At 41.3% G+C, this 13,532-nt stretch overlaps 1 protein-coding gene across 9 annotated transcripts in view; it reads left to right on the plus strand.

Moving 5' to 3' along the window:
- Positions 1-13,532, plus strand: part of SPAG6 (sperm associated antigen 6) — a 71,629-nt gene that overhangs the window by 14,955 nt on the left and 43,142 nt on the right. For 7 of the 9 annotated variants that reach the window (XM_061587037.1, XM_061587039.1, XM_061587035.1 and 4 more), the window contains 2 exons: positions 9,036-9,202; positions 12,683-12,866. In XM_061587037.1, coding sequence (XP_061443021.1) covers positions 9,041-9,202; positions 12,683-12,866 — 346 coding nt within the window. In that variant the 5' untranslated portion in view covers positions 9,036-9,040. Of the gene's footprint in view, positions 1-8,750; positions 8,773-9,035; positions 9,203-12,682; positions 12,867-13,532 lie in introns of those variants that run through there. The other 2 variants (XM_061587038.1, XM_061587040.1) reach the window with 2 other exon arrangements.

Below are 13,532 nucleotides of genomic sequence, written 5' to 3' on the forward strand. Positions count from 1 at the left end.
CCTACCCCCCAGAATCCTGGGCAGTATAGTTAAGGGTTCTGGGAATTGTACCTACAGTTCCTAGGATTCTTTTCTGGGAGGGGGGCAGGTGAATGTGCTTTTGGCATAGCATCATATGTGTAAGCCTATCTATACATCACAAAATTGAGAACTGTACCTCGATATATGACATCTCATGTACCATGGAATTGGATATATTGCAGTTATGACCATGCCTCCAAGTAAAATATACAGTACAGCAGTTCACACATCTTTTAACTCACAAGGTCAAAAAATGCTAATAGGCTCCCATCCTTCCAAAAAACGTTCCTCACTTCAGTGCCTGTCTAGGAACCAGAACTGTACTTGCTAGCTTTAATCCTTAAGGGTGACCTTGAGTGGAATGCAACTGGGGAAGGTTTCTCATTCACTTTTATATCATTGTCACTTTCTACTTTATTTTTTCTGTTTGTTCTACCTTGTTTTTCATCCTCAGTATTCCTTTTGTTCGCTTCCCTGGGTGTTTTTGAACCATTTTTTCCTGTCAGTGTTCTTTTATTTTTTCTTTTGACATCCTCCTCCACCTCCGTTTCCTGCCCTATTTCCTTCCTAGCAGCTTTTTTTCTGTGGGTCTATCACTCAAGTCTTCTCCTTGGTTTCGTTTAGTTCTCAAGTCCTTTCATTATTGGCTGTGGAGTTTAATTTAACTTATTCTTCCCTCAGCATTATCTTGTTTCTTTCCTTCCTGTTCATCTGCAGTGGTTTTGCTCAGCTGTGGTGGCAGTAGTTTGCCTTTTTAAAGCGTTTTTCCCTCCGTCATCCTATATCTGTACCTGGTTTCCTCTTTTTGCTCCCAGCTACTGTTTTTATTTGTTTTGGTTGCATCTTCTGCTTTCTGTTCCTGGTTTCCTCATTTTGCTCCCAGTTACTGTTTTTATTCTTTTCGGTTGCAGCTTCTGCTTCTGCCCCAATCTTCTGATTCATTTTATTTTTTTTAAAAAATCATTCTAAGTGCCTTTCAGTGCAGTTTTCATTATAACACAGAAGCCCTGTAACGCGGGTGCATCCTTTATCCCTGACCTTCCAGTATAACAAGGTTTTACTATATATCAAACGTGGTTAGGGACTCTCATAGTCCCCTATGTAAATGTGATGTCCAACACATGATAATTGCTAATTCCCCCTTTTGGGAGACATTAATAGGGTGGTGGCAGTGCAACTACAGCCACTCTTGGATGAGACTGATTTTCTAGATGTATTTTGATGCATTTCAATCTGGGTTCAGGCCTGGTTTTGGGAACCCTGTTGGTGGTGCTCAGCATCTGGTATTCAGAGATTCTGCCTCTGTAAATAGAAATCCTATTTAACTAGTTGTTGATAGGCCCAGCCACCAGGACTTTGTTCAATCCTTTAAAAAGCCATTTACAGAGCAATCCAAATCATGGGAAGCGGGCGGAAGGGATGGCAGCAGCAGAGAAGCTGGCAGGAAGCACCGTGGCATCCATTTGCGGTTCAAGAGCCACCAGCGCAGTTGAATGTCGGTTCAGCCAGGAGCTGCACACAGGAATGGGGAAAAAAAGTTGGCTCTCAAGAATACCTCTACCGGCGAGTAAGCGCTTCCTATTGACTTCAAGTAGAATTATTTTCTTAGACCGATCTTTTTCTCGGCATAACTTTGGCCCAGATCAGACCCACAGGAGCGCTCTGAACAGATGTTATGCAAGTCTCCCCTCGGCCCCTCCTCCAACATGCCCCCGGAACGCTCTATTTTTAGGCTTTTTGCTGGCTTCCACCAGGACCCCTTCTCCTGGCAGACCCCTGGCTGAGCCAGCAGGGTCCCGGCTCCATTGTGGCTGAGCTGGCCTGAGGAGCTTCTGCCAGCGGAGCCAGGACCCTGCCATATCCAACTCCTCTCAGCCTGGCATAAATATGATTTGGATTGCACCCTGAAGCTAATAACTAACAACATATCTTGGGGGTGGGTGAATTCCATATATTCATTATGCATAGTGTGAAGAAGCATTTTCTTTTGTCTGATCTGAAGCTACTGTACATTGAGTTCATTGGGTGAACTGAGTTCCTGTATTATTATGACAGAGGGAGAAATTATGTCTCCACATTGTTCATAATTTCATAAACCGCTATTATGGCACTTGATTATGCACATCACATTCAAGTTTGAGTTTGTATTTGTTCTTTTCGTTCATGTGACTTATTTTTTCCTAATTGGTTGGGTGTTTTTTTAAAAAATATCAGAAGTACATGTAGCAGAAAGTGGCTGAACGCTGCAGTTGAGTAATTTTGGTAATCTCTGGACATTTTCAAGTATCTACAGAACATTACAGCTTTAAAAAAAAAGAGCATTATGCAGTAGGCATTCACTGAATCACACAGGGACTATTCCATTGTCTAGCTTTGACCCAGCACAGGCATTGCTGGAACTACTGTAATTAAGTATATAAATAAACAAGAATCACTGAGGGTTCCCTAAGAGCAATAGATTACAGAGGTTGTTCCCCAGAGAAGTAGTTTATCATACACGTAGCATGAAGTGCTGTAATTCCATCAAGAAATTCTAAGGAATATAGCACACACTTAAGTTTTGGAACCCAAGATGACATTTCTTTATGAGTATTTTTGATCTTTCATTAACATATTTGCTTATGTTTCTCTATGGGATTAATCCCCCCTTTTAAAATCATTTATATATTTGGAACAGTTAACACCACAGTAACATAATGTACTATTCTCCTCTTATGCTTCTTAAATTAACTAGTTCTGTCCAACCAATTAAATAATTTTAATTGATTGATCATGTGCCTTTTTACTAATTAATTCAATTATCAGTTAGATTTAAATATATTTGCAAATCATGGACACCAAATGTAGATCCTTTTGAGATAATTAAAGAAGTTGCAATTTTTAAAAAAATGTTCATTACATTGTAAGCTGCTATTTTTAATTTTGTCTTTTGTTTTTGGAGACTTGAGCTGCGTATGTTTTCAAAAATTTCAGGGATCTGAATGCTGAGATCTAGAAGCTTAATATTTCCTTTCTTATGACAATATAAATTATGATGTTACAACAGGTCTCACAATGCCCTGGGAACATCTCAGGAGAGTTTACAATGACACTCTTTGTTTGGGGCTTAGTGCTTCCTACCTAAACCCACTGATGTGTTTGCTTGGAGCAAAGTCCTTTTACCTTGGTTTCCTGTAACTTATCATAAACTGCCAAGCATGGTTCATAGTGATTGGGTAAACTAGGTTATTGTGGGATAGTGGCTGCAAAATAGCTAAGGTAAGTTGTTGGGCTCACATGTAAGATTGTTAACACAGATTAATTGTCCTTTAAACACCCTATCAAACTCATAAATTGGGTTGGTAACAGAGGACAATTTTTCTTACTCTTTCATTACATTCATGTGGGTGGGTAAAAATGGGAATTTAGAGATGTATTAATGAGTGTGATGAAACATGATAGTTATTCTAGATTAGCACTTTGTACAAGGGTGCAGTCTTGTGCATATGGGGGAAATATGTCCTTAAATATCTCTGCTTTAGTCTTTTAATTATTTTACTGAATTTTGGGAATGTAGTTGTATTTTACATTGCATTGTATATTTTGTTTTAAATTGTCCTGGGATATTTTTTTATGGGTGGGGTCAGAATGCTTAAAATAGATACATTTTATGGGTGGTTTGTATGAGCTTAGTTTACTGCAGACTAGAGAAAAAAAAGTGGGGGGAATTTACAAGACCAACATTGCTGATAAATTACATTGTTTGAAAGGGCAGGACTTTCATTGTGGTATCAATGTGGTTACTGCTTCTTTTTGACTCCATCCCATAGTGTTCTGCTGGCATTAGGACATGAAGTTCACATGGAATATTGTTCCTCATTCTCAGCAAAAAAACTCAATACTGGTGTGGAAAGTGACCATGGTGTTGTTGACTCTTCCTACAAGTGAACATTTCTTTTCCAATGTTACTGGAGTGGCATGGGGAGTGACTACAGGGAAGCAGCAGATAGGCCCCTCTTCTCATGTGAGAACCAGCCTGGGTAACCATACATTTAAAGCACATGATGTCCCCGAAAGAATCCTGAGAAAGGTAGTTGTTAGCGGGGCTGGGAATTGTAGCCCTGTGAGAGGTAGACTTTAGTTCCCAGGATTCTTGGGGGAGGCCATGTGCTTTAAATTTGCTTTAAATGTATGGTGTGTTCACAGCTGCAGGCCTCTGAGATGATGTAGAACACCATGTTGAGATCACAAAATTTCTAGTCCTTTTCCCCGCTCCCCATTATTTTAGGGTAGTTCCCTGTGTCTCTGAACATTTTAAATCTTACATCTGTCACTCAAAGACAGTGAGTCTGGGGGAGGGTGGGGGGTAAGCATCTTGCTGATTAGCAATAGAGGTTCTCAGTCAACAACAGTTGCATACAAGGGCTGCCTCTCAGCTGATATTGTACAAAGCTGAAATTCCTATGTGGCAGCTTCTTGCCCATAGTCAGTTGGTTCTGTGCAGCAGGAGCCATAGGCAGAATTAAGCTTTCTTCAGTGTCACTACAAACATCTGCAAATTGAAATTTGCAGCTGTGTGCCAAAGAGTTGCATTTTGCATGTGGCAGCAGCTGCACACCATGTGGTGGCCATGGGCAGAGAGTGGGTGACACAAACAAATTTCTAGGTGCTGTACCGTACCCAGTAGAAATGGATTTCCCTGAGGCAATGTATGGATTTCTTCAAATATTTTAGTAAGATGGCTGTTACTGATAGTGGGAAGTAATTGACAGGAATCCAGGAAACAATCCAGCCACATACCCATTTCTCAGACTTAGCCTGATGAATGTCCACATCTTTCCCTTGCATGCACTAATAGTGTAATGAGTAGTCCTAACCACATCTGAGACTAAGGGATGGTGTCCCAGAATGCGACTTTACAGGAAGAGATTAAATCTGGTACATCTCTTTTTCTAGAAATGAATCACTGACCACTGAAGAACTACAAACAGAGTGCCATGTGTGTTTGTGCTGAAAAATCATTCTTCATATTAGCTAAAAAGCAGACAGAAGCTTGGCATAGGTTGTGTTTATTCTTATAACATAAGAAGAGACCCACTGGCTCAGGCCAAAGGCCCATCTAGTCCAACAGCCTGTTTGTTTGTTTCTTACTACATTTATATCTCACCTTTCCTCCAAGGAGCTCAAGGTGTTTCCCCCTTTCTTATTTTATCCTCACAACAACCCTGTGAGGTAGGTTAGGCTAGGAGACAGTGACTGGGGCAAAGTCACCCAGTGAGCTTTATGGCTGAGTGGGAAATGAACCCTCATCTCCCAGGACATAGTATAACACTCTAACCACTACATTACACAGTGGCTAACCAGAGTGCCTGCAGGAAGCCTACAAGCAGGAATTCAGCACAACAGCATTCTCCCCATTGTGATTCCCAGCAACTGGTATTTAGAGTCATGTCACTTTTTAGACAGGAGACAGGAGACAGGACACAGCTATCATAGCTAGTAGCCATTAACAGCCTTATCCTCCACGAATTTGTCTAATTCTTTTTTTAAAGCTGTACCAAGTTGGTGGCTATCACTACATATTGTGGGAACAAATTCCATACTTTAACTATGTGCTGTGTGTGAAACTGCTTTCTTTTGTCTGTCCTGAATCTTCTAGCGTTCAGGTCCCAGGCTCTAGTCTTATAAGAGATGGAGAAAAACTTCTTCCTATCCACTTTCTCCACATTATGCATAACTTTATGCACCTCTGTCATGTCCCCCCTTACTTGCTTTTTCTCTAAGCTAAAAAGCCCAGAATGTTGTAACCTTTCTTCAGAGGGGAGTTGCTCCAGCCCCTTGGTCATTTTAATTGCCCTTTTCTGAACCGTTTCCAGCTTTGAAATATCCTTTTTGAGGTGTGGCGTCTGGAACTGTACACAGTATTCCAAGTGTGGCTGTACCATAGATTTGTGATCCCTTTCCTAATTATCTACAACAGGTATTTTCACCTTTTCACAGCTGCTACGCACACTGGCTCAACATTTTAATTGAACTATCCACTGTGTCCCCAAGGTCTTGTTTCTAGTTGAGACCCCATTAGTGTATATGTGCAATTAGGAGTTTTTGCCCCAATATGCAACACTTCATATTTGGTTACATTGAACTGCATTTGCCATTTTACTGCTTATTCATCCAGTTGGGAGAAATCTTTTTGGAGCTCATAACTCCTTTCAGTTTTAACCGCTCTGGACAATTTGGTACCTTCAGCAAACTTAGCTACCTCACTGCTCACCACCAGCTCTAGATTATTTATGAACATGTTCAAAAGCACAGTTCTCAATATCTATATTTGGGGGACTCCACTTTCGACATTCCTCCATTGAGAGAACTGTCAATTTATTCCTACTTTCTGCTTCGTGTTCCTGTCTTCTTATCACACAAGTGCTAAGCTTACTCAGGAATTTTTGGTGAGCTACTCTGTCAATAGCTTTTTGAAAGTGTCACCTGGATCACCTCTATCTATATGCTTGTTGACACTTTCAGAAAATTCTAAAATGTTGGTGAGACAGGACGTAGCTTTTTGCTTCACCAAGACTTGATCTTCTATATGCTTGGTCATTCTGTCTTTAACAGTGCTTTCCACTAGTTTTCATGGAACAAGCATTAAGCTAACTGGCCTGTAATTGTTCATTTTCCGTCCTCAGGTCTAGAGGCTGATCTTAGGGACAAGTCACATATGTTTGTTAGAAAATCAGCAGTTTTACAGTCTTTCCCAACCTGGCACTCTCCAGATGTTGTTGCACTTCAACTGCCATCTGGACCTAGTGATTTGTCAGTTTTTAGTTTGCAAATAAAGCCTAGAATTTTGTATCTAGTCACCACTATTAGTCTCAGTTCCTCACACTGCCTTCTTGAGAAAATTAGTTCAGGCACAAGGATCTGCCTTACATCTTCACTGTGAAGACAGATGCAAAGTATTGTTAATGGCTTATTCAGGGCTGTGTGTATTCTGAGCATAAAAAGGAGAGAATTTGTGTGCCGAGGTATTCCAGGTTTGGGCCAAGAAAAACAGAATCCTGGGACTTATATAGGGAATGCAAATAAGGACATTTGCATATATTTTCATATGTTGCATACATTTTCCCCTCCCCCTGCTTCTGTTATGATGTTAGCCATCATCAGTCTGCTGGCAGAAGTCTGGACCAGGGCTCAGCCATTTTATAGAAGGAGTCATCTTATGAAAAGGCTCATATTCCAGGAGATGGACCAGCACAAGAATATGCTGCTTGATTAAGCTGCCTGGAAACAGTGAGGTAAAAGCAGCAGCAGCTGGTGCCCATTGAGACTGATAAGGTGTAAGGCAGGAGGCCAACAGAAGGTGGAGCCAGAGCCAGTGATGGGCAGACCTAACTAGTTCTGGTTTTGTCCTCTTCCTCCTCCCTGCTGAGTTCTGTAAGGGGCAACACTTAAATGACTAAGGAGGAGGAGCTGATTGCCGGTCCCACCCTCTGAACTGGTTGTGGCAGGTGGGGGCTGGCAGAGGGCAGACTGAAGTTGGTAGGGCAGTGCCCCACTTGCCCTAATGGACCAGCCTCCTTAACATAGAGAAATAGCTGCACCTATAACTTATTCATTGCAAAGGTACCTAAACTAAAAACATGAAAGCTTTCCTAGGAATAGGATTGGTTAGATGTTGTTCTTGGGACAAAAAAATTGGACCAAGTGGTGGTGTTTGTTTGTTTACCCTCCCCATGAAGGTAATAAATGTATGGAGTTCAGCTAGCAAGGTCTTGTATTTACATGAGGCTTTGAAGATGCTACAAGAGTCAAGAATACCATCAGAGGATCCGCTTTGTCTGGCCAACTGCATTAGTACAATATCAAGAAGATGCATTAATATAGGATCACTGTGAGCTGTCTCAGAAAATTAGCTTCATTATTTAACAGTACAAATTTGTGTCCATAGCTGGTGATTATTGCTCTCTTTCATGGTCACCCATCCTTGGTAGCAATGAGGAGAGACAAGGAACTTTGCCGATCAGTGAATCCATGACCACAGGAAGTCCTGCTCATAAGAACATAAGAAGAGCCCTGCTGGATCAGGCCAGAAGCCCATCTAGTCCAGCATCCTGTTCTCATAGTGAGCAACCAGATGCCTATAGGAAGCCTACAGCACTCAGCTCCTCTCTGAGAGATTCTACCATTATACACAAGCTTTTTCATAAGCATACCCACATGAGGGCTAGAAACCCATGCATCTCCATTCCTCTTGAGAGGCTTGTTCAAGGTTCCTTCGAAGGAAGTATTTTCTTCTGGGATTAGGAGCAGGGTAGCAACCAGGCTCTACTTGACATTAGGAAGGTTTTAGAAAACATGTGAACACTTTAATTTTCAGAAAGGCTTTTACTTCATGCCTGCCCTCCCTCACTCCCAATAGCTTGCTTTATTGATTATTATTTGGCTGCCAAGTCTTTTTTATATTTAGTTTTGGGGATTTATAAATATTGAGATATTTTATATTTATCTGTCAAGTGCAGGCACATGGTTAGGGGATGGCCCAGAGGAACCGCAGCCCTGGTTCTTTTGCATTGGGGATCAGATCTCCTGTGTCTTCTCCCTCCTTTTTTTGAAACATATTTTTTTCCTTGTCAACAGGGCTGTTGAGCTTGCTGCATAGTGCCATGCTGGTCAGATCCCACCCACTCACCATCTTCACTTGCTCAGAGACCTTCAGTTTGCATCTATGCATATAAAGTAGCATCTGCAAATTTTATGAAAATATATGCCATGGTAGGCTTGGTCCTGACTCGTTCCAATACTTAGCAATGCCACTGATCACCTCGCTTTGGACTGGTGAAATGTGTGTTCCTCTAATAGGCAGGAATGGGTTTTTATGGATAATGCAGAGTTTAGGATTACTGCTGCAGCAGTCTGTCTTCACGTTAGCATTCAATGTGGTTTATTTTCTTCCCCCCTCCCTTTTTTAAAAGTAGCATTTGAGTTGTTTCTCTAATTACTGTGTGGGCTTTCCCTCCTACTTTCTCATAACTCAGGTGTAATGGCTCTGCTGAGGCCGCTCCTATTGGATGTGGTTCCAAATATTCAACAGACAGCTGCTTTGGCCCTTGGGAGACTTGCCAATTATAACGATGACCTGGCAGAAGCTGTAGTTAAGGGTGATATTCTTCCACAGCTCGTGTATTCATTGGCTGAACAGAATGTAAGGAATTATTTTCTTAAACAAGTCTTTTCTCACTGCCAAATGGGGTTAACTTCTGCCTTATATTTATATTTAATATGTGCCTATTTTATGTATATTTTATAGGTTGTATGCATTATATCTTGTAATAAAAATCTTCTGTCTTAATTAGATATTTAATAAGGCTCTTTAGATTCATGTTTTGTCATTGCCACAACATACATGGTAAGTGCATTGATCTCTCTTGATAGGTCTCTCTCGATAGAAGGTGTCCATAATTGTGATTTAATGACTCTTTTAAAAAAAGATTTTATTCTTACTTCATTAGCTGAAAAATATTACTGGTAATTTTATTTCCTGAACTGTTTAATGAAGTGATGGCACGGAGCAGACTGCTTTATAAAGGAAATAATCAGAAAAACTCTGCCAATAATTAGTTGATACCAGTTGTTAACAATGACGGTCTATAAATGCACGTAGACTCAATTTTGTAGCATAGATGATACCACAACTCATGAGATTCTAGAAATCCATAGCACTATAATATCAAATGTGTGCTTGGGTAGCACCGTGTGTGTGTGTGTGTGTGTGTGCACACGCACACTAATAATAGATTTTATTATGTAGTTTTGATCTACATGTTTGTGCTATAACATGCAATAGTGTATAACATATATGGCATGTATAACATATTGCTAATGTTGCATTGGATTGCCAAAGTAGAGAAGTCCTCTGGTCGTTTCTGTTTTTAAAAGACCAACTAAGGGAAGGTGGCAGAAAGGGGACTTCAAAACCTTGTACAGTCTTTCCCAACCTGGCACCCTCCAGATGTTGTTGCACTTCAACTCCCATTGGTCCAAGACATCATGGCCTAGACAGCATGGCCTATCAGGGTTTGTAGGAGCTATAGTACAACAACAGCTGGAGGGCACCAGGTTGCGGTGGTAAGGCCCACTCCTCATTAGGATTTGCAGGTTGTAGCTTGGTGATTGATGCCGCATCTTTTAAAATCACTGGCAATCTTTGTCTTGCCTGTACAGTCTTTCATCTTTTCATCTACCCCCTTCTTCCACTTACAAAGCAATCCTGTTCATTCCAGCTCTCTTCTCTTTTAAATAAACATCTCCCCCTTTTTTGGGCAAAAATGATATCTCTTTCGAATCCAGCTTCCCATATCTGAGGGAGAGTCTTGTTTTGCTTTCTGATTAACTACACTTTCCTGTCAATGAATTGATAACTTCCTTTGGGACCAAGGATACTTTAGAATGAAATGCAGCACACTCCCAGCAATGTTTCAGCTACGTTTATGTGCTGCTTTTCTGTGCATTTCCTTGTGTCTGATTTTATATTTTATTCTGTTTCTCTGTAAGTAAAACTTTCCTTTTTTTAAAAAAAATGCTAATTTTCGCCCGCCGTGGGGTTTCAAACACTCATCCAATGAGTCTTTTCTTCTGCTTGCTACTTGGATAAATGGTTCCTTAGGAAGACAGATAGCCAGTGAGACTAAAAATCCCTATCTGACAACACTTTCTCGGGGGGGGGGAGTGCGCAGACTTCACCTCAGTCCCAGCAACTTGTGTTTGGGTGTTAACCAGGCATTTCTACATGATTGTACATAAAATGTGGCTTAGCACTGGTGTGAAATTTGGTTAACTTATTTTCTCTCTGAGCTGGCTTCTGAGTGTGTGAAGCATCATGTTGGCGCAATGACATCAGCCCCTGGGTCCATGACCATTTGTAATGTGTATTATTTCAGTAGTAGTTCATTTTGAATAATAATAATGGATACAGTCCTTTGGGAATTTCACTGTGCAGGCACCAGTGAAATGAATGGGAATAACATTTATGGACCTCCCTGCAGATTTTACCCACAGATATTAAAAAGTCTTCGAAATACGGCCTCCTGCTTAATACATAATTATTTGAAAGTAATAGCATGCATGCTCTGATGCGCATACAAGTACTTGCTAATAATTGTGCTAGCACTCTTAAACTGTTGTTCTCTGAGCAACCATAAACATTTTGCAACATAGCCAATTTTTATAGTATTATTGGTGTGTGGCATACAGCAACTGCTGACTTTTTTCCTCCTTGTTTCAAGATCAAGGACTATTCACACTGACCATCCTTGGGGTATTTCCTCATTATTTTTAAAAATAGGATCCTTGTTTAGATAGTCTCTCTCTCTCTCTCTCATAAGTGAGCGTTGCACAATCCTCTGCAATATGTGTGCCTGGACATCAGCCAAACAGATCATTTCAGGGGTGCTGCTGAGCTGCTAAGGCTTACCACAACCCCAAAATCACACTGTTCCAGTCTGTTTTAATCAAATCTAGAAAAATTGCCATTTCCTGGTTCCACCCTCATGATCTCTAAAGTGGGTCCCATCATCGCAGTCATTCTCATCTCTTTTGTGTGCATGCACCTTTTACTACACAGATTTCCAATACAGCAGAATGATTAAAGATTGTAAAAGGGAAATCAGCTTTGACTCTGTCCTCATGCAGGCATAACCCAGTGGGCCGATCCCTTTGCATGGTAGAGAAATGAGCACTCACACCCCTCCCCTCTATCACATAGCTAAAGTGACGAGTGCCACAGGCTCTCCATGTGGAGACCCCAACATAAAGGTAGAATTGTGTAGAGTGAGCCCTTGCCTGGACAGGACTTGTGGCCCACATTGCCCATTATTTTAGATACATGGAAAGAAAGAACTGCTGTTCTGACTCCTGATAATCTCTGTGTTCCTTTAAAAATACCCTCCCACACACACACGTTATTTCAAACCAGCAGTTCATTCATCTTTATGACCTGAACTTATAGATGGGATCTGAGAACAAACAGGCTGTTGGATAGTTCCTTGCAAACCATAGAAGAGTTTGTGCTTGGGGTATATTACTTGGCGGTAATGGAGTATACTGACATGCCTGTGGTTGTTGTGGTGGAAGTTCTGCTTGACTTCTATGGGGAGAACCACACTGTAGAGTGTTGGGAAGCAGGGTTGCACTCCTTGCCTTAGGTTTCCTAATCTGATAGGAAGTTGAAAGACCTACTTTCTTATCTGCTATATAGATCCAGAGACCTCTCAAGAGCATGCTATAAAATTCCTACATAGGAAGCTGCCTTATACTGACTCAGATTGTTGGTCCATCAAACTCAGTATTGTTTACACTGACTGGCAGCGGCTCTCCAGGATTTCAGCCAGGAGCCTCTCCCAGCGTTACCTGGAGTTCCCGGAGATTGAACCTGGGACCTTTCGCATGCAAAGCAGATGCTCCAGAACTGGCCAATGGCCCTTCCCCAAATATATTCCCTTCCTATATATTTTCACTGTGAAAAATATGTAACAAGCCCCTTAGCTTGGCCTTATGCCCGAGTGTAATAGGAACAAATCACTCAACTTGTCTAAAATTATTTTATGTATTAATTACTGACTTGTAACCACCAACCTGAAACCTCAGATAATTGCACTGTGTTCTCCTCTCCCTGATATTTCTGTAGCGATTTTACAAGAAAGCAGCTGCATTTGTATTGCGAGCAGTTGGGAAACATTCTCCTCAGCTAGCCCAGGCAATAGTTGATTGTGGAGCACTAGATACGTTGGTTATCTGCTTGGAGGATTTTGACCCAGGAGTAAAGGAAGCCGCATCCTGGGCCCTTGGCTATATAGCAAGACACAATGCAGGTAAGAGTATTCTTAATGTTTTAGAATGTTTTTCATGCTAACATTGTGATACCTGTCACAGAGAACACAGACATAACATGGTCCCTGCTCCAATGTCTCCAAATAAACAGGTATTGGGCTATGCAATATCCACAATAGTGTCATGGGACAGCATGTGTCAAATATGGTATCAGCAGAGAAGAGCTAATATAGCATAATGGCAAGAGACTGAGCTGTGAACTAGGGAGTCTCTAGTTCAAATTTTGCCTCTCCTATGAATATGGGGGAGAGCCAGAGTGGTGTAGTGGTCTATAGTGTTGGACTATGACCTGGGAGACCAGGGTTCGAATCCCCACACAGCCATGAAGCTCACTGGGTGACTTTGGGCCAGTCACTGCCTCTCAGCCTCAGAGGAAGGCAATGGTAAACCACCTCTGAATACCGCTTACCATGAAAACCCTATTCATAGGGTTGCCATAAGTCAGGGTCGACTTGCAGGCAGTCCATGAATATGGGGATAATAGTGCTGACCTATCTTACAAGGTTGTTGGAAGGATTACTGAGTTCATGTATGCTAAATTATTGGAACGCTCAAAAAGCGCTCCATAAATCAGTGCTTCGATTTGGGGGGCTTAAAGGGGGCAGTAATAAATCCACAAGCCCTACTTCCTAATTGTCCCACTTGTA

The sequence above is a fragment of the Rhineura floridana genome, chromosome 10 (genome assembly GCF_030035675.1).
Source record: "Rhineura floridana isolate rRhiFlo1 chromosome 10, rRhiFlo1.hap2, whole genome shotgun sequence".
Lineage (NCBI taxonomy): Eukaryota > Metazoa > Chordata > Lepidosauria > Squamata > Rhineuridae > Rhineura > Rhineura floridana.